This window comes from Pithys albifrons, chromosome 1 (genome assembly GCF_047495875.1).
Source record: "Pithys albifrons albifrons isolate INPA30051 chromosome 1, PitAlb_v1, whole genome shotgun sequence".
Lineage (NCBI taxonomy): Eukaryota > Metazoa > Chordata > Aves > Passeriformes > Thamnophilidae > Pithys > Pithys albifrons.
Genome location: NC_092458.1, coordinates 17,239,095 through 17,260,215, shown reverse-complemented (window position 1 = coordinate 17,260,215; position 21,121 = coordinate 17,239,095). Strand labels below are relative to the sequence as shown.

Here is a 21,121-nt window from a genome sequence, read left to right as displayed (position 1 = left end):
CCTCCTTAAAGGAGGTAAAATATTTCTCAGCTCAAACAAAGAAACATGACAACTAAAGAAATACAACTACAAAATCAGGAAAGCCAAAAGTCATATGCAATGTTTAGTCACTCATTATTACCTGAGGGAGGCTTGTAAAGCAGAAGTTCAGTAAAGATTAACATGAAACCTCACTGTCAGCTCACACAGGGAGAATTTCTATTAATTGTTACCCTGAACGCTCAATCCAGTCAATCCTATTGTGTTCTGTTGCACCTCCCAGCAACCAACAAAAAAGGTCAAATACTTACAGCCTGAACCAGTGTGTTCAATTCCATTCATTTAAAGAGAGTTTTAGAATATGCTGCAATCTCACTTTAAAAACTGACTGAAAACATTAGACTATTTAATAGCACAAACTTAAATTAGAAATTTCTGTTGAAGACATCACGTTTTTCTGCTTAAAAGCTGGTGGCATGAAATGGCTCTCATAACACTGCAGTTAATCATTACAAAACAGTAAAGCCGGGAAAGTATTGTGTTTTTCAGCTTTAGTTATTTAGACTTAAAGCAACTGGTCACATGTCCTTAATAATTAGACAGAATCCATGCAATAATATACCAAAATCTCACACTACTAAGTCTTTACAAATCATGCTGAATATACCCTTTGGAAACATGTGACTTTTTGGGGCTTGTCTAATGCAGCACACAGCAATACAGCACAGAGATCCAAAAATTGAGTTTCAAGTGAGCCACCTTGGGTACTTTATCTGGCCTGAATAGCATGGGTCACAGTACATTTGTAAAATCCAGAGGAATTCATTAGGAACGTTCTAGCTGCAAAAACACTCATCTTCCTGAAAGTAACTATTATCTCAGTGAGGCACCCAGCTCAGTAACCTGTAGTAACGAAACTGGCAGGCAACAGCATGCTACTGTGAGTGTACAAGGATACAACATTTCTTTCACTGTTATTTTTGAAACTGATAATGTAATACAACTGTGGCATAGATGTGTATACTGAATGACAAGGAGAAAATGGTTAACAGCCTGCTTAGGTGCCAAAAGGGAGAAGGAGTTCCCTCTCCCCCATATGCTTGGCCAGGCAATGCACACATTCTGCATTGTGTAGACTGGAGCACACCTTATCTGCACCATGGCCCCAGTAAGAGCAGCATCACAGGGATGGACAGGCGGTGAGTCCTGGCTTGCTTATGCTCCCTACTTAGTCAACTATTGATCTCATATTGCTCTTATGTATTCATTGAATCATAGAGCAGCTTGGGTTGGAAGGGACCTTAAAGATTACCTACTTCCAACCCTCTGCTGTGGACAGGGGCATTTTTCAATAGAACAAGTGGCTCATAGTCCCATCCAACCTGACTTCGAACGCTTCCAGGGAAGGGACACTCACGGCTTCTCTCGGTAACCTGCTCCAGTGCCTCACCATCCTCATAGTAAAGAATTTCTTCCTAATATCTAATCTTCTTGCAGTTTAAAGTCATTCTCCTTTGTTCTATCACTACAGGTCCTTATAAAAAGTCTGTCTTTGTCTCTCTTTTAGGCTCTGTTTAGGTACTGCAAGACTGACTGTGTGGCTTTGCAGCTGCAGAGGATGATGAACAGTCTGACACTCATGCTTGAAGGAGGAGAGCTGCATGGGTTCACAGTAGCCAGCATTTCCAGGTCTCTCACAGGCTCATTTGCGAGCTTTGTGCTGCAGCTGGACCCCTGAGGGAGATGCTCTTTTCTTGTGTTTGTGAAATCCTGGAGCTTTCCTTTTTCTCAGGTCTCCAAGTTTTCTGGTATTTCTCTTGCTGCTTTTGGACATGCAGAGATTTTGAGAACAGATCATCAGATCAAAAGGTCAGAAGTCTTTCCTGCTCTGAAGTACAGTCTTTGTGTACATCATTATTTGAAAGACGCAAGGGACAGCTGATATTGTTAACTAGACTCCATGCAAAGGCTATACAGACTAAAATTACATTTGGTTCTGAAATGACAAAAAAGGACACTTCTCGAAGCTAAGGCAAAACCTAGTTGCTCTTTCATCTGAAAACAAAAACAAACAAACAAACAAAAACAAAAAAAAGGAAAAGAAAGCAATAACATTGCACTTTTATTTTAATCCACTGTTTCCCCATGCCACAGAAAAATAGTATTCACTTTTTACACTAGAAAAAGTTGAAAGTAGAAAGATACAGTAGAAATTCTTAGATTAAACAGCAAGATTGCTGCAGCTCAAACAACTTCAGGTCAGTCTGATCACAAAAAGACAACAGAATAGTCCAAGGTCTTGCTTCTTAGCTACTGAGGAATAGAACTTTCCTCAAGAAAAGAGCAAATTCTTATTTACAGAAAAGTTGCAAATAATGGGGGATCTTGAGGTGACAGTTGAATAGTTTCAGGATGGTTCCTGTCCCTCTTGAAAGAAAAAAATCCTACTTTTTCTGTATGTGCAGAAATGGGTTTGGGGAGTTGACATTTTGGCATGGATGAATGTATTACTATGGGGTTGCCCATTACCTGCATACAGCACTGTAATCTCTCTACAGACTATGTCTGCAGGGTAAGCAGTGAAACTACTTGGCAAGTACATTTTCACATCCTTTTATCTACTGAGAAGGATGACTTTAATCTCCCCAAATTAATTGTGCTATTTCATGAAGTTATGTGTCCTTGTCTTAATGGAACATTTTTTTTAAAGCCTACTGAAAGACCAGTAGCCTTAAGGCTAAGAACACGTGTCCAGGGTGGATCTCATTCATAATGAATGACGACTACACTTCAGTTCCTCTCTCCTTGTTTACACATGTTACTGCCTTTGTGGATGACAGTGAATGATACATGACTAACATGGAAATCATGTTGAATGAAAATTAAATACCTTGAAGAAGTAGCAAAAATTACATCATCCCCAATTTGAGAGGGTATAGTTCCAGTAAAGCAGCTGACAGTCCTGGAGTCCACCTCATGGAAATGGATTCTATACACAAAGAGCTCCCAACATGCCAGTACGATGCTTCTGGCTGCCCATGATTTGGTCATAGTAATCATATGTTTTTCCTTGGGAAAAAACCTGACAGATCAGTTGGCTCAAAGCATGAAGCAGCACAGAATCATGCAAGCATGTTGCTGTAGGGCTCACAGGATTCCTTACCCTGACAAATTCAAGACTATAGTCCCAATCTTCAATATGATTTATGAACCAGCCTCAAGCTACCTTACTAATCACCCATCTACTCACTGGTGACTCTATATGATACTGTGTCCCCAAGGGACAATACAAACCTCAAGCAAGAGATTAGACTTGTGAAAGCACAGGTAACATTTTCTTAAAGAATGACTACTATCTTATCCCCTAGAAGACACAAACACAGCTATTATGAACAAGTAACAACAAGGAGAGTTCAAAGCTTCCCCTCTTGTACAGAAAAATAATTGGATCAATGTTGGGCAGAGCATGCACTGGATCAATGGCATAACATGTTTGGATCTAATTTGATGGCATAAATTCATAAAAGGAAATCAATGTTAAAAGAGAAATATAATTTTTTTCTGGATTTTTCTCAGTTCATGAGCCATATTAGTTTGCTTAAATAATCATTCCTTGGAAGGGATTCAAGTATAGATAGTTTGATGTGTGGAAATAGTACCATATTTCACTCTCTTTGAGTCTTATTAAGTCTATTTAAGTCTCAGAAGAAAAGGGTACTGATCTCTTTAGTCCCTGGGTCTCTGCAAGGACGGACACACAAAAAATTGTCTCATTCCCTAAGACTGAGGCAAAAGCTAAGCAGATGATCTTATGGTAGACATTTTCTTTTTTTTCTTTTTCTTTTTTTTTTTTTTTAAAGACACAGACAGTATTAGTAGCTTCATAGATAAAGCAGCAAGGCTGATTCACCAAAGAAATAAAAACTCTTGCCATATGAAAGGACTGGAATAGAAAAGTGAGAATGAAATCTAGTCTGGAAGGTGGCACTGTGTGACTGACAATTGCTAAAACCCCAGTTCATATCAAATTAGGATAATTAAAAACCTTACCTTCCATTACCACCTTCTATTATTCACCTGTCCTTGACTTTATTCTAAAACTATAGGATAAAGGAGCACATTTATGCCATTCCCCTCATCTGACCATTCTACATAGATGAAAAATCTCTCTGGAGAGTGAGGCAGTTGAAGAAGATGCACTGCACTCTTCAAGGGCAGATCCAAGTGCAGTTGAGGTGTGTGATGTAAGCCAGCACCACAAGCCAATTGCTACATACTCTAGTCACTGTCTTTTCTTTGGGATGGACTACTTTTCCTAACACTTAAACACTAAACACAGTAAATAACACTAGGAAATAGCTTTTGTGATTTGGCTTGAGACCTGTTGCCATTTACACCTACTTACATGCTTATTTTTGTCTCAGATTTTACTTAGATGATGCAGATATCAAGAAATAGGGCATAATACAATGAATCATCACATAAAACTTCAAACTATGAGGAGGGGTTTTGGTCTTCCTTGGCAAAAATTTCCTATTCAAATGAGTGACAGTGCTGCTCAGTTCTTCTATTCCATCCCTACTCAGGTAGAACTACCCAATACACTGATGCATGTGAGAAATGAGAGGGGGCTGTGTTTTCCAGCCAGTCAATGTCACGGTCTGAAGCACACATGCTCCATATTAATGTATTAAGTGACCCTGTGCCCCACAACTTGATTATCTGTACCATTTTGCTGTAAGAAACATCCCATGATTGCCTGTTGCTTGGGCTAGGAAGCTTTCACTTGCTTTCCTTGCACAGACAGTTTTGGCTGTGATGCAAGACTCAGCATAATGTAAGGAACACAGGCAGTCTCCAAGGGGCCATCCTGTTTTGGAAACTAAGGAGGCTATTACCATTACGGACATGGACAAACTGTGCCAACTGACCACAAGGCAGAGAATACACTTGGGACTCTGTGGTTTACTATAAGGGACACAGCCAGAGAGGAAGTAGCCTGTGGGCTTTAGTGAGTTAAGAGATAACAGATGTGCTGGCTACATGTACAGAGGACAGAAGACTTGGGCAACTTACTCCTTCACACCTATTCTTACCACAAACGTGCATAGGACCCTGGCAAAACCTAACCTTAGCCCCATGCAGCAAAGAAAGTGCTTAAATTTCCCCATTTGCTTCCTTCTTCCAGCCGGTGTGACTTCAGATTTTCTAAGTTTTATGCAGAGACATTTGGGCTGTTTCCAGCAGACTGTTTCTCTGACTGCTGGCTTGGGGAGATATGCAGGCTTCCCATGCTCTGTGGCCCCAACGGCTATTCCCAGCCTTGCGCGGGAGCAGCATTCCTTTCTGCCCACTCCCTTTGCTGTGGCTCAGCCCAGGACACGCCGGCAGCCCTGGCGATCAAGCTCCACTCTCCTCCCAGAATTCCTCCCTGAGATCTCTGTACATGTGCTTGGGATGCTGTAAGACTCTGACCAGGTGTCTGAACATCAGTTACACTGGGTCAGAGAGGCTGGAGCTCCAACATAGAAATGTCTTTCGTCATCTCTTTGTAGCACGTCTAGAGACTTGACAGGCAGAGCAGCAGGAGTCAATACTGTGCTGAGAGCAAGGCACACACCAGTGAGATAGGGAAACCCTGCAAAGCTTTCCCAGTTTCCCATCCCTGCCTTAAGAAATGATCCTACTCCCCAGAGCTGCATAGCAAGCATGGGGAGGACCTGAGAATGAAGACTCATGAGGTACAGGCAGCAAACTGTCAATTTGTACAGATGCCTTTTTTTTTCTTCTTTTTTTCTCTTTCTTTTATTTTTACCATTGATGAACAGCAGGTTTGGTTCCAAGCCTGGAAGGAAGAGCCGGGGGTATGCAGCAAAGATCTCAGCTTCCTGCTAAGCCAGGAGCTGAGTCCTCCAGAGAAGGGGCAGAAAGGCAGCCACACTGCTCATGCACCAACGAGTGACACACAAGCTCCATCAGATACAAAAACTCACAAGCTCAGAGCTGTGCTTTGGAACACAGCTCAAACCTAAGGCATAGAGTTGTTTTGTAGCGACATAAAAAAAAAAAAACTACAAAAAAAACCCCCCCAAAAAAACACTTGCAGAAGAGGACAAATGGAAGGGTATGTAATGTATCAATGATAGTTCATTTTGCTCAACTTTCCTTTTTTTATACAGCCTGATTATACAGGTGAGTAATTTTGGCCCTCAAAGAACCTTTAAAGGCCTAGTGAAGTATATAGGAAAAATACAGTTAGAATAAAGAATTTATCACTTGGCTCTATCAACCAATGGTGAGAAGAGGTGGGTAGGATCTGCAGCTAAGACCTGCCAAAAATAAGCCAAGCCCTATTTCTCTGAATGATCTTTACTTGCTAACTTCAGAAAGCTACTTCAAAATAAAGGTTGGGATCATTTGCAAATAAATAGGATGCCTGAAATATCCCAGTAAGTGTGCATCCTTGGTAACTGATACCATCTAAATGCCCTTCTGATCTCCTGTGTCTAAAATAAAAATAGAACTTGTTAGTAAATTTGTGTTGAACATCAAGGGGTTTTCTTAAAAAAATTCCCTTTTTGAGAAATTCTCCTAGGAGAGAAATGCCAAATAATGCTGCTCTTTCCATTCACATAGAAGGCTCCAGGCAATTTTGAAATTCTGCCCCGGCCCTCCTAAAACATGCTGCTTTACCTAAAATTGCCACTGAATTTTAAACTTATACATCTGCTTTTCCAGCTCTCCAGCCTCCCCACAGCTGGGATGCACTGGGATGCACTGGCTGCCTCTGCATCAGGCCCACTCCCCCCATCCCACCCCAGGGGAGCCCCAGGTCTGGCCACTGGGCACAGGGCCAGCTCCTGGTGCAGCTGTGCTCTCAGAGGGGTGTGAAATGAGCTGTGTGGGAAAAGGGCTGTGAGAAGTGGGGCTTCCCCCTTGGCCTGTCAGCAGCTTGTGAGCTTGGCTGAATGCTGGGCCTTGGTGTTGGTATGAGCTGTGGTCAGCCACACCTGTGCCATGGCTCCCCTTGATCTCCTCCACCTGGTCTCTTCCAAACATTCCAGCCTGGCCTCTGCCTAGCTTCATTCCCCATGGCCCTGTCTTGCCCTCCAGAGCTGTATCTGACCTCGGTGACCACATGGAGGACCCTGACCCACTGGAAGGTGGTAGTCCTGCCCATGTTCCTGCCCTGGCTTCTGTCTCCTGCCTCCCAGCTCCCATGCCCACATGGAGCAGCAGACGGTGCTTCCACTGGGTAAGCCACATCCATATCCCCCCTCATTCCTGCGAAGTACAAAAGCAGAGGCAGAATCGGAAAGATAGTACAAAACCAGGCGTGTTCAGAAGATGCAGCAGCCTGGTCAAACACTGAGACTTGTCAAAGAGGGGAAGCTGCAACAAAAACATGATCCTGCTGAAGTAGGGCAAATTAATCACACAAATGCAAGTTTTGTTCATGAACTTCTCTGTGAGAGCTTTCCTCTTGCTATGCATCATTTCTAGGGTCTGAAAACAAGGAGCTACCCTTGCACTCAATTAACATCAGCACCCTCAGCTTCCAAATGGACAAAAAAGGGCACCTGAAAACCAACAATGTCAGTGCTTGGTCACTCAGAAGAGTTTGCATGATAAAGATCACATACTTTCCCTGTGAGCTGAGTCAACAACTGCTGTCAACTAGCTGCTGCCATTTTAAAGAAAATCACTGTGGATAAACATCAGGAAATACTGCAAATTTCACCTTGCTTTTTACTCCTTGGGAGCAAATGATGTAGTGAAAGTGAAGCAAAGCATGAGAAGATAAGCTGCCTCCTTCAGCAAGCAAAGACATCATAACTGTAAGGTACTAAATTAGCATTGAACTCTCCCCAGTTCTTCAATCAGTATGATACAGTACAAAGAACATTCCACTTCTTGACCAATTTTTGGCTTGGAAAAACAAAAGCACAGAATTAATTAAGAATAGTCTGGTCTCAAAAAAGAAATTCATTACTGGAAAAACAAAAAAGATCCACTAAAATAAACTGTGCTCTGAGCTACTGAATTAAAATATTTATAACAAATGTGTTTGCTTATAGTATAACAGAATAAGCCACAATGCAGCTTTACGTTTGGGGTAAGGCAAATATGGTTGGATTATAAATATTTTTTTGCACAAAATTTAAAAAATACATGTTAGGTTTAGTATTATAATGCTTAAAGACTTCCTGTGGTGCAATTACTATACAATAAAACCCAGATGTCCTACTTTAAAAGCTTAAGGAGAAACAATGCTTAATTTGTAAAACTGCTTCAGCTACTTTCAGGGTCAGATGACAAAAATTGCAAGATCATTTTATTACATGATAGTTTACCTTGTCAGGGTTATTGTCTCTCAGTATTAACATTTTAACTCTGAGAAATCTGTGAGGCTGATAGAACTCATCTAATCTTCTATCAAATTCAGCATGCATATGATATGCCATTTAATAACTAAAAAAAATAGAATTAACTTGAATATATTATAGTAGATATTCATTGAGCATACTTCTATTCACCAGGAAAAGTAAGAAAAGAATCTGTACATGACTTTACACTGAGAGATTAAAAAACATAGACCTGTGCAAGAGCCTCCTCCTCTTCATCACTAAGTCCAGGAAGGCACAATATTTTGCTTTTGGTGTAACCTATCTTTAGTCTTTAAATGAATAATGTGAATTAGTGTTAGGATATGATTGTATACAGGAAACACAGTCTCTAATTTAGTCCACACAGACATAGCAGAAATGGCACTTAAAGATATCTTCCTAGGAAGAACGGTTAATTAATAGGAAATTAGAATTGTATCAGTTTCATAGGCATAGCAGCAAAAAAAAATTTCAAGGAAGAATTTGAGGAATAACAAGGGAAAGAGACATTGAAGGGAACTCACTTATAAGTGGAGCAGACAGCACACAAGAAAGGAAGGAACAAAAATAAGGAATTTAAAGCTATCAACTGTGACTACATTTCCATGTATCCAATACTTGCAGTGAATGTGTTTGTCTCCCTGGCATCATATAATGCTGACAGGAGAAATCATGAATCTTATAAAAGAAACAAAAAACAGTTTCCCTTTGGGTTACTATTCTGCTGCCCATCACTGAAACACCACTGTCAGACCAAGGCATGGCTGCTGCTGTTGGTGAAAATGAAGGGCTTTGCCTTTTGTAGCTGTCTGGATGCCACCTACTTTATTCAGGACTTCTCATAGTTCCTTAACAGAGTTGTCTTTTCTTGACAGCTCCATGACTGAACGTGAAAGAGTCTTCTCTGAACTATCCAAGACTTCTCTCAGGGTTCAAAGAAATTTTGAATAAAGCAATCAGATATGCTGGGAGGCTCCCCAAAATGCTGGCATTTTTTTCAAGGTATCATTTTTCTGTCGGATTTTCTCATGCAACATCACTCTTACTCAAAGATGGGCCAAGATGTATGCTTATTTAAACAGGCAGTGTGAAAAAATACCTCAAATGAAGTTCTTCTAAAATAGGATTGTTATGTTTCTTTTTGGGGAAGTCCTAGACAAAGCTATTTCTGAAGCACCACACAGGTGCTGGTAGCAGCACACAGAGCCTCGTATTTCCAGGAAGAGATGGAATCGCTTTGCCTGCATTAAGTAATGTGCCAGAAAAATCAATACATTGGACTGATGCCTCATTCCCAGATCACTGGGGCAGTATGCCTGCCCTATCACATTTTTCACACTGTGATCCCAGTGTGTACACTCACAGCGGCCATGCTGAGCAGGATGGGCCAAATGATTACTCCACCCTGGCTTCTTTCAGCCTGGAAATCCTGTTAATGTAAAAAGTCCTCCTGCTTCAACCAGACAAATTTCCTAATGGAATAAAACAGGACACATCTGGGAAAACCTGGATGTCAGACAGGCACAGAGCAATGACACATCCTAAGTTCGAGCAATAACTTAGGCACCCATGTCACCAATCTAATTTCACTATGAAATCAATAGAAATACCTACTCCTGTTGGTTTTACTCTCTCTTTTTAAGGATTATTGTCTCTCCCACTTTGATGACATTCCCCATGACATATCCCCTTACAATCTCACAGAAGTGAATTATGTCTCATGAATTACTTGAACTCTGTTTTCTTTCTATGTATCTATATATGTTCTCCTTTTAAAATAAGAGTTGTCATCTGCTATTTGCAGTTATTTTTGCAAATGTTTTTCAAACTTATTGTCTCTCAATTTTCTTTCTTTAATCTGACAGTTATTTTCTTCTTTTTCTGGAATTCTATTGCTCCCACCAGAATATAACTTGAGAAAAAAGTAATTCTCAATAGAGGCAGTTAAAAAATTATTCTAAGGGGGCACCAATAAAGTAATCAAATGTTACAAAATTAATTAGGAAGAAGTGTGCTTTGGAAAGACAAAAGGAAAAAAATCAGTATTAGCAGAAGGTATATTCTCTCTGAAGAGAAAAAATCAAATTTGGACTAAATGTATTTGCAGGGACAGAAAGGGAGAAGGAATCTGCAAACTTGGTCAAACTTCAGGTAGTTAATACTATTTAATTTTATTTAAGCCATGTGAATTCTCAAATCTACCATTCAGGGTATTTTAAAGTTATTTGAGGCCTTTAACATCACTACCCAGCATATGCCAAAGAGTGCTAAAGATAACTGGGGCCTGATCTGCTCCATTTGGCTGTCTGTCCTAGTATTTCCCTTCAGGGACTTTTCTTCCTTAGTTCTTCAAGATTGCATCCCCTTCTCTTGCCAGAAACACCATTTTTTCTCTCCCAGTTCTCAGATATCTTAAACATCCTCCTTCTTTTTCTTCCTCTCATTTCTTTTTCTGCTGAGAAACATCCATCTCCCTAACAGCTAGCAGCAGCCTGCCAGGCAAGACAGTCAGACAAACTCTCTAAGTTCCTCTCTTTCTCTCTCCCTCCTTCCTGGTTTTCTCCTTAATCTCATTCCTTATGTGCAATTTTGCTCATTCAACAGCACTTATCTCCCGTAGCTGTAACTCATTCACATATATATGGCTGTCAAACTCAGCAGCACTGCTTGTCTCATTATAGGTGGAACCGTGACTTCTAAGACCTGGGCCAACAGACTAATATTTCATAGCATATATTTTTTTAATCCAAGCTAATAACACACTTCAAAACATTAGCATTAATCTGTGTAACATATTGGAGAAGATTCAGCATGACAAACAGGATTACAATATAAAGAATATGACCGTCAGCAACCCACCCGCAATTACTCAGGTGCTGCTGCTTCCCATAGACACCTATTTTGTCACTTTGCAAACACATTTGACCGGAGCTGTCACTGCAAGGAGCAAGCCCAAGCCTCCTCCCACACCCAGCTGCCTGCTCCTAGTCCCACGCCAACCCAAGTTTCTATGAATACAAGTGGTGATCTGATCTGGGATAAAGTTAGCTCTCACTCCCCTTCTCCTCTGGGGTACTGATTAATTTAAACAAGGAATTTTCCAATTCAGTTCACCACATGACTACAGAAAGACCTGGGCTGCCCAACAGAAGGAAGCAGCATATGGGTGGAAAATAGGATAAATATTTTGGTGGCAGTGAAGCTCAATTTTTCATGGAAACATGACCAAGCTTCCCCATTCACATTCACAGTGGCGTTTCATCTCCTACAGAACCACCACCTTAGGAACAGTCACTTTTGGGAAATTAGATGTTCAGGCAGGCCAATTTACTCTTCCAAGATTCTCTGGGAAAACCAGCATGTGGAGATTCAAGCAGCCATGACCAGACTGCATACACTGCATCCTCGAACACCTCTTCAGTACATCTCTATTTTAACACCACAGATTGCAGTCTACAACAAGAACATGAAGGACAAGGAATCAGTTCATGCTATAGCTAAAACTGAGATATCATGCTACACACACTCTAGCACAACTTCATAAAAAAGGGTCATACCACAAATGCCACAGTTTTATGTCAACTAATCCCAGTGATATCATTACTGGGTACAAAACATTTGCAATATCACCAGCCTGCCCTTGTTTCAATAGCAGATGGCAATTTTATCATCCATTCAGCACTACACCGCAGAACAATGTTTGTATCTAAATGTGGCAAAGACAAGTAGCACATGACACTTGAAGTACTCATTCCTGTCCCTTCACATGGCGCTGTGGGTCCTCAGCCTGACAGCTCTTGCTCAGATATGTTACGGAGAGACCAGTCATCCACACAGACTGATGGGCAAGTTCTACGTGCCAACTGCAGCTGAAGCGCAGGATTATTGTGTGCCACAACACCTGCTGCAAAAGCCCTACTATTTCCCATTCCTTAACACAGTATGACATTTCACCACAAAGATGTAACCACATCAGATATCTGTAAGGAATATAAAGTAATAAGTTGCAGACAGTAATGTAAGTAGGATAGTTTCTGAAAAACTGTAATCAAGGTCCCACTTGTACATGACCACAGAGCCTTATCCACACTTTGTGGCTGACCAGTGAATGTAGCCACAAGACAAGCCTTACCAACGTCAGACTGCTGTATTGAGGCCTGATCCAAAACCTACTTGCATTAATAACAACCTTTCCACGAAATTCACCAAGCTTTGTAAAAGGAAAATGTTGTACTTCTATATACATTCTTCTCTCACATCTTTCACATCCTTGTGACAATGAAGCAAGAGTTTAATAACTTCTGCTTACATCAACCCTTCAGGTGGATAGCTACAACCTATATAGCAACTAAAACCTATTTTTGGATTTAACAGTAATTGAAACAACAATTTATTAATCAACATGGCTCTGATTTGTAAAAATAAGCCTCACAGTCTTCAAAGAGGTGTGTACTTAACTGGAGACATTCATTTGCAGGTTAACTTTTCCAAAGCAGTCTTTGGTATCTACTGCACTGCATTTTTAGTGCTTTTCTTAAAAAAAAAAAAAGTTGCTGGGTTTGTTTCACTACTGCTTTAACAATTACCCAGTCTGAGCAAAATTAACAATGGAACACTTCAAACAATCTGGCACCTGAAGCCTTATGCTTCTCTGTTAAACATGATTCTGTTGAAGGCAAGAATCTGTAAGGCTTACAGAGATTTGTTAGTTGCTTCTTTTAATAGAATGATAGATAAGCCATCTGTCAAAGCAAATGCAGTTCCTCACTTTCTGGTACCAAGGAAACTGCTTTTTCCTTCTCTCTTCTCAGTAAAGTCGTAAGACGTTTTACTTACAGCATCTACTTTGACGGCTGACAGCACAACTTCCATCAGGATCAGCAGAAGACTCACATCCCTGCAGGAAAAGGTGAATAAGGACAACATTGTTTTAAGCTAGCACAAAACAACCACGTGATAACAGTCTACAGTTAAAGGTAACAATACGACTTTAAAAAAGTTATTTCCAAAAGCCTGCCGAGCGGAATTACTTACTGACAAAGGAAAATACGTGCACTGGGAAGCTGCGAGATGTCCATTTTCGCTCCTTCCCTTGCCGGGGGCTCGGCTCAGGGCTCCCTCCCGCCGGACGGCCGCCCCTACAAGGCAGAGAAGAACCCGTTTGTAACGCCGCTCCCCACGCCGGAGGTCTCCGGGCTCAGCCCCGCCGCTGCCGGGGCAGGGAGCGGCCCCGCCGCCCGGGCCCGGCCGCGCCGCACCGCTCCGCTCCGGGGGGAGAGCAGGGTGTCGCACCGCGCACAGTGCCGTGTCCCGCAGCCACCCGCGGGGGCGCGGACCCCGACGGGCCAAGCAGAGCCAGCGCCCCCGGCCCTTCCCCGGGCCCTTCCGCCGCCCAGCCCCGCGCCCGCTCCGCACCGTTGCGCTGCCGTGCCCTCCCGGGCGGCCGCGGCAGTGTGCGGCGAGCAAGTGGCGCGCCACCCCCTCCGCCCGCGCCCCCCCCGGCCCGCCACCCACCCGCGGCGCGGAGGGGGAGGAACTGCGGACAGCGGGCGAGGTTGCGCCCTCCCAGGGTCCCCGCCCGGGGGGAGGAGAGGGGGCTGCCACCGCCCATCGTTTACGGCGCGGCGAGTCCTTCGCCCCCGAGGCATTGCAGGGGCCGCGGTCGCGACGGAGGGGAGAGACGCGCATGTAGGGCCGGCCCGCAGAGCCCCATTCTGAGCCGGCGGCGCCCCGCCGCACAGGGACCGACGGCGCGGTGCGGTGCGCGGCAGCATGCGGCTCTGGCTGGGCTTCGGGCTGCTGCTGAGCGCAGAGCTCAGCGCCGTGTCCGCCGCGGTGAGTACCCGGGGGCGGCTACCTCGGGCTGCGCGACCGGGTGCCCACGCGGGACCCTCTCACGGGGAGGCGCGGGGAAGGGACGGGACGGGGCGCCGACGTGGGGCGGCGCGGAGCCCCCGCTCTCCGAAAGCTGGGGCAGCCAGGTGGGCTTGGCGGGGATGCCCGGCTGTCCCGTCGCTGAAGAGGGGCTGTGCCCGCTCGCCGGCCCTCCGCGGACGCAGAGCGGGGCTCCTGGCAGGGCGCGGGACTGGCGGCGGGGGGTCCGGGCGGGGACGGGCCCCGCCGTGCTCTTGCTCTCCCACGGCTCGGCACAGAGCGCCCCTGGCTGGGGAGGGAATACAAAGCACGCACCCACTCGGGCTTAAAAGTAGCGAGTTGTGTTTCCACACACAAAAAAGAAAACAATAATAAAAAGTAGTGTTTGTTGCTTGGATTCAAAGGGCCGTGCGCGCTGCCTTTGACCCCCGCGATGGGCAGCAGGCTGGAGAACAGGAAGGATCCTAATGTTAATGGTTAAAATTGAGCTTTGGCACTTTTCCCTATGGAGCCAGATTGTGGCACAGACTTGTAAAATCGAAAGCATGCAAGTAGCCTGAAAGTTTTGCTATGGGAGCTAATTTTATCACTGAGATAATAGCTATTCGCTATCCTTAAGTTGAAAGGACTCTTTCCTGGAGCTTCTGAAGTATTTCAGCAGTTCCTTCTGTACCTCTAGGTAAAGGCTAGTTGACATAATAATTTGAAATAGGTCATATTTTTTCTGTCTCCTTGTTTTCTTGCATATGTTTGGGTTCATACTGTATTAGTGAAATTCAGGAGTGCAGAAAACTTGTTATTAGGCATAGGCAGGCACGTGGATTTTTGTCATGCTTCCTGCTATAAATGTAAGATCTTGTATTCACATCTTAAACAATAATGGAAGTATGGGAAATGGTTATGTTACAACCTACCCCTGAAGGCAAGCTAACTGAGGTTCATGTTAATAATAAATGCTTTGGGGCAGATTAGAATGAAATGACACCAAATGACTGATGACAGTATATATATGGCAGGCTTATTTCAGATCAATTTCGTTGCAATGGAAAGGAGGTATGTAGACATTTTGGCTATTTGTTATTATTATCTATACTAATATAACAATATAAAAGTATAAAGATACCACTTGACAAAATATATTAGGATAAGGAATAAAGAAATAAAGAAAAATAAAAAGGGAGAAAGGATAAGAGTAGATAGTGGAGAGGAAAGATATCACCACCTGTGGTTCCAGAAATGAGACTTGATTGTTTTAATTTTGATGTCTGTTGGTTGGAGTGATGGTTGCAGTCTTGATCTATCAGGAGTGGGGGAAGGTCACAAAACATAGAGTTCAGTGGGTTCAATATGTTCAGGTTTACATGGGAATGCCCAGGTACACCCTCCTGTGGGGAGAAGGAGAGTTTTATACTGTCTGCAATACTGTGAATCACGCACAGTCCTCTGGTGGAAGGCCCAAGAAATGAATCTGGGGACACTGTGAAGGTCTTTGATGGTTTATGACACCTTCTAAGACATGACAGCTGCCTCTTAGTTCAGCTTAGTTGAGCCAGTTATGCCCCATTAGAAGGCATGAATATCTTCAGGCCTACATGTGAATGTCCCAGTACTTCCCTGGAGGTGAGTTTTTACACCTGAGACAGTTATATAAGGAAGGACATTGGCACAATAAAAAGCCTTATCCAACCTCACAGGATCTGCTTCTTATTGGCCTCTTCCCTTACCTGGCTCAAACCCCAACTTGTAGCTCTGGTGGTGGGTGTGCACCCCCTCTGCATCGGAGGAGTTATCTTGTACATCATTAACAAAGCATGCTCCTGTTTTACAAATGGCTGATTGTATGAGTCATTAGCCATGAACATCTCAATCTCTCACAGGTTATTTTAAACTTTTCAGCAGTTTCAGATAAAATTCAAGTTCTATAATGAGTTTTGTGACCATGGAGATAGTGTGTAGTATGTGCCAGCTGAAGTAAGAAATACACTGAACTTCTGATGTGTTATCTGTTGCTCCTAGGCTGATAATATCAAGCTTACTGTTCTTGTAGTAAATTACTCTTAGGTGATTCGCCCATCATCACTTGGCATTGAGCTACTTAAACTGTATTCCTTTGAGATTATAATTAATTTTAATTAATTAGAATATTTTGAAGTAAATGATTCACTTTTGAGTTCTGAATTTGGTATTTCTAGAGGTATAAATACCTATTTGTGAGATGTTCCTGTCTTGTGCTGTAAAGTGAAGTCATTAGGTAAACCATCAAAGACAGAAAACTGTGTAGGTAAGAGGTACTTATTAAAAGAAGGTATGAAATTAATATCACTTGTACAATTTCAAGTCTTCAGTTGCATCTCTGAAGAGGCTCTGTTCTAGAAGTGATCTGTATGTGCTGAATAAATTGTTTTATTAAAATCAAGTTTCTTTAAAATGTAATGTAGAGCTGTTAATTATATTACAAAGATATTCCCATCATTAACTGTTCTTTATGTGTTAAGCTGACTGTGGATTTACAGGTCCTCAGCAGCGCCACCCGGAAACACAAGTGTGCTGTGGAACTTGACCTCCTTGCAGTTTTGTTGTCTTAGGTAAACTTTCAGCCTTTCAATAAATTCAGCTCTGACATTGTCCCTAGCTCCATGTTGTTGCCTGTCACCAGCAACCACCCAAAAGGTGATGGAGACTGCTGTTGGCCTGCACCATACCAGATGTGGGTGGTGGTTAAGGGTCTTCCCTTTGGAGATTATTGATCTGGGCTGATGCTTCAGCATGATTGTGTTTGGGTGGTGTGAAGCACTGCACACCTGGACAAGACCCCTTCTGCTTTTGGAGAGCTGGCAGAGCTGACTCAGTGCTCACATTGTCCTCAGATGAACGTGTTCCCACTGTTTACATTTAAAGAGTAGTTGTGTTAGCAGAGAACTGTGTGGTAGGCAAGGTTGTATGCAGTACTCTTCACAGTAGGCTGAATAAAGCAACCACTTTTCTCCAGGAAAAAAAGTTATGCTGATTCCTTCCTTCCATAAAATAGCATCTATTATCTAGAATTTTTTTAAATGGCATTTTTGCAGCCATAATCTTCTAAATTGCCCTGTGGCCTTCATCACAGCGTTGCTCAGTCTGGTGGGTACCTTGGAGATCATCTAGTCCAAGTCCCTGCTCAGAGCAGGGCCAGCTACAGCAGGCTACTCAAGGCTATGTCCCACAACACTTTGAATACCTTCAAGGATGGAGACCACTTAACCCCTCTATGAACCTGTGCCAGTGCTCAGTCACACTCATAGCAATTGTTCATGTGTGCACTGTGTTTGGGCAGGGTAACAACTGAGACTTGAGATCATGCCTGTGAGTACAAGGAAATGTGGCAGAAGCAGCTCATGCTTTGCTGGTGGTGATGATTCTCCAGTCTATCAGAGCTGATAGACTGAAAAATAGCTTTTATCTCCAGCATATCTGTGATTAAACAGATACAGGAGATTTGGAAGGACTGCTCTCACAAAGACATCCGATACAGCAAAGCCAACTTTGAGCCAGCTACTGTCAGGATCACGTGCCTCAGTAGAGAAAGAGGGAGCTGCAACAGAGCACTGGTTTTAATGGGGCACTATAAAACGCATCCAGATTCAACATTGGAAGTTTTGTGGTTTTTTTTTCATGTTGACCAATTATAGTTAAAATATTAATTATAGCTAAACTGGGGTTTTGTACTGTTCTGCATTCTTCTCAGGAGATTTGTTTTCAGATTACAGTGAGAGCAGAATGGAAAACAGGGCAGTAGTTTAAGATGTTTCCATGTTAGGCTGAGACTGCTCCCATGAGACAGTTACAGGAGAAGCTTATTTTGATGGATCTCTGCAGGGGCTCTCATTTCTGACACTCTTCAGGCTGCTATTTCCTTTGGAGAAAGTCTGTTTCCTAACATTTGTACTGCTTGGTTGAGAGATGACAATGCCATGGAAATCCTGGTTTCATGTTTTGGTACTTTGTCCATGCTACTGCAGCGCCAGTCCCTGTGCTTTCTGCAGTGGAGCAAGATCTTCCACCTGTGCTTGAGTTGCCTTCCACACAAGTGGCTGGTGCCATGTAAGACCGGTGGAATGCAGAAGATGTCTTGGCCACCACTGCTCAGTGGTGGGCTTAGCATTCTCTCCAAGTTCCCAGCCCATGTCCCTTTCCGGTCTTAGTCTTGGCAAAATGGACGCTGAGACAGAGCTGAGAGCAAGCTCTATCAAGCTAATAGGGAGAGGTGTGCCATAACGGTGATAAAAGCGCGCATAATTTTTTCCACAACAGTAGTGTTGATGCCACCAGTGCTATTTGAGCTGTGTATGTCGTGGCAGCTGGGGATGCACTGGTGGGAGGCCAGGAGGTTCCTGTCCCTGGATAAGCCGTCTTGGGAGTGCTGCCCTGTATGTTGCCAGGCAGAGGCATCTGCTGTATTGTCCTCATGCCTTCCTTGTGTCACTTCTCCTGTTTTTACATCATATTTGGGGATGCAGTCTGACACACACAATTCTAGGCCAAACCCAAAAATAATATAATTGCTCCCAACTAATCTGAACAATTTTCTGTTCTCATTAAAAATGTGATTTACTGAGATGAAGATGTACAGGGCACATAAACCAAGAGCAGATAAAAAGAATTACCTGGTCTTTTGGCATGTGGCTGAAGAGAAGTAATAAGACTGAGTCAGAATAACTGGCAGTACTTGGGTGTGCTTTTACTAATGAAGTAAGGTAGAGTTGGGCAACTGCCTGCTGCAGTCATTCCTGTCTAGGGCTGCCACTGTCTTGGATGCTGAGACATCTATTCCCCTAGGCTATTTGACATCCTTGTCCCTCAATGTGCTCAAGGAATTGTCAGTACCAAGAGCACATTTAACTAACCCTGGCAAATCTTAATTTAGGAGGGAGACATTGTTATTTCAATTTCAAAAATACGTCCAGAAGGGGAGACCCAAATGATTTCCAGTAAGTTAAGCACCTCTCAGGCTACAAAGGCTTCAGAGAAAACTGGGAAGTGGGTTTGGTGAAGAGTAGTGCAGCACTCCCCTTTCCTTCTGTTGGAGCAAGATGTCTTGTCACTAAGGGTTGTTACAACTCGGCCCAACTTTACTGGGTGTACATCTTAATTTCAGGCTGTATGAGATTTTGCTCACACAAACCCTTGTAAAGTCATTGGTTCTTTGGTACCCTGAACTAATGTTCGGAGAATAACTACACATTTTTCTCTAAGCGATTTCTTTTAATTTGAGTAGAATATAGGCATTTTGGCAAAAAGGATTTTACAGAGATAACACGCAAGTTTACAAAAGCATTGCAACAAATTACCAGGATTATCAAGCATTGCTATAGTAAGGATCTTTTGTTACACCTACCAAACACAAACTCTATGCAACTTAAGTTAGGCATCCATAACTTTACAGAAAACAAATGTTTGAATTACTCACAAGAGGGAGAAAACAATAAAGGAAGAGAGATTAAGAGAAATAAAAATAAATTGAGAAAAAGAGGGGAGAAAGAACGTAGTAACCACTCAGAAGGTCACATGTTGATGGCTTCGAAGAAAAAAGGCCAGGGTCCAATGGAGACCTCATGCTGCCTCCTTATCAGTTCTGGTCACTGGCCATTTCCCCAAGGCTGGACCTTTGGTTCAATGACCACTCACTGTCCCCTTCGCCAGAGTGAGGGATGTCACAGACAATCAGAGGCTCCAGGGCTGTGGTGTCGGTGGGTTATCAGGCAGACCTTATTGACTGATAGGTGCCCCATGCAGCCTTCATTCCATGTGGCCAAACCTTGGCAGCCATCTGGGCTGACCATGTGGACACTGCTAAAAGTCTGTGCTCCTCCCCCAACACACACACACAGACATACCCACATTGGGTGGTTCTGACCCAATAATAACTGATTTGGTGTCTAACAGGGGTGGCTGAGGGAGTACCAGAGTCATGAGAGCAAGGGCAGGAGGGTGGCCTTCCAGCCTGTGGTGAGGAGTGCTGGCTGGTAAAGTGGTGGTCACAGGTTCATCTCCCCATCCCCAGCAGTGGGGAGTCATTTACTCAATAAATTTACATAGCAAAATGCATGAGTGCTTCTGGGGACAAGAGGGCAGGCCTGGTGACTCCTTATTCTGAAAGGAATATCTTCATCCCTGCTGTCCTTCCTTACACCTTCCCCTCCCCCTCTGGCCACTTCTACAGCATCATGGCACAGGGTTCTGTAGGCAGGAGAGAAGGACAGGCTGCTTTGGAAACGCATATCTATCTGCTGCCAGCTGTGTTGGTGAATGCAGCCCCTGAGCAGTCAGTCCTGACTCATCTTCATGAACTTCATTCCTGGAACCAGCTGCTGAGTGTCAGCACACGCAAGTGCGTTCATAGACCGTCATCACAAGTAGCGCAGTTTTTGCTTCTGAGTGTTTGTATCAAATGCCTGCAGGACTGCTGCAGTGTTTCAGTGCAGCTTGTCCTCTTGGTGTATATAATTCTGGGATGTCATTAGGTTATACAATGCCTGAGGTTATGCTGGATATATATTCTGTCAGCTGGCTTGATTATGTAGAGCAATGTAGGAGAGCTCCTGCAGGCAACTGAGACGATTGTTCTAAAATGTCAGAAACCCTCTTTAGGATAGTCTTATGAATATTGTTCTTTTTATAGAACCAGACTAAACAAAGGAAGATTCAACAACATCAACAGAGAATAAATTGACTTACTTCATCAGTGTTTAGAAGTCACATAGTGTGCCCTTCCCAGAATTTGCGTTTACTTTCCCTACACAAAGGCCCTTAACACCTCACAAGAGTTGATCAAAGGGAACATGGGCTATTACCTGAATGGAGGAGCAACCTGTGCCTTCAGTGAGTAGTTGAAGGTGTGAAGT

At 43.3% G+C, this 21,121-nt stretch overlaps 2 protein-coding genes across 5 annotated transcripts in view; one reads left to right on the top strand and one right to left on the bottom strand.

Moving 5' to 3' along the window:
• Positions 1–14,480, bottom strand: part of COL4A2 (collagen type IV alpha 2 chain) — a 143,811-nt gene extending 129,331 nt beyond the window's left edge. Inside the window, exons 1-3 of one of the 4 annotated variants that reach the window (XM_071567578.1) lie at positions 14,224–14,480; positions 13,401–13,504; positions 13,203–13,263 (exon numbers count right to left, since the gene is read on the bottom strand). In XM_071567578.1, the coding sequence (XP_071423679.1) occupies positions 13,203–13,263; positions 13,401–13,444 (105 nt within the window). In that variant the 5' untranslated portion in view covers positions 13,445–13,504; positions 14,224–14,480. The other 3 variants (XM_071567491.1, XM_071567331.1, XM_071567405.1) reach the window with 3 other exon arrangements.
• Positions 13,892–21,121, top strand: part of COL4A1 (collagen type IV alpha 1 chain) — a 122,538-nt gene continuing 115,308 nt past the window's right edge. Inside the window, exon 1 of the mRNA XM_071567708.1 lies at positions 13,892–14,201. Coding sequence (XP_071423809.1) covers positions 14,139–14,201 — 63 coding nt within the window. The 5' untranslated portion in view covers positions 13,892–14,138. The remainder of the gene's footprint in view (positions 14,202–21,121) is intronic.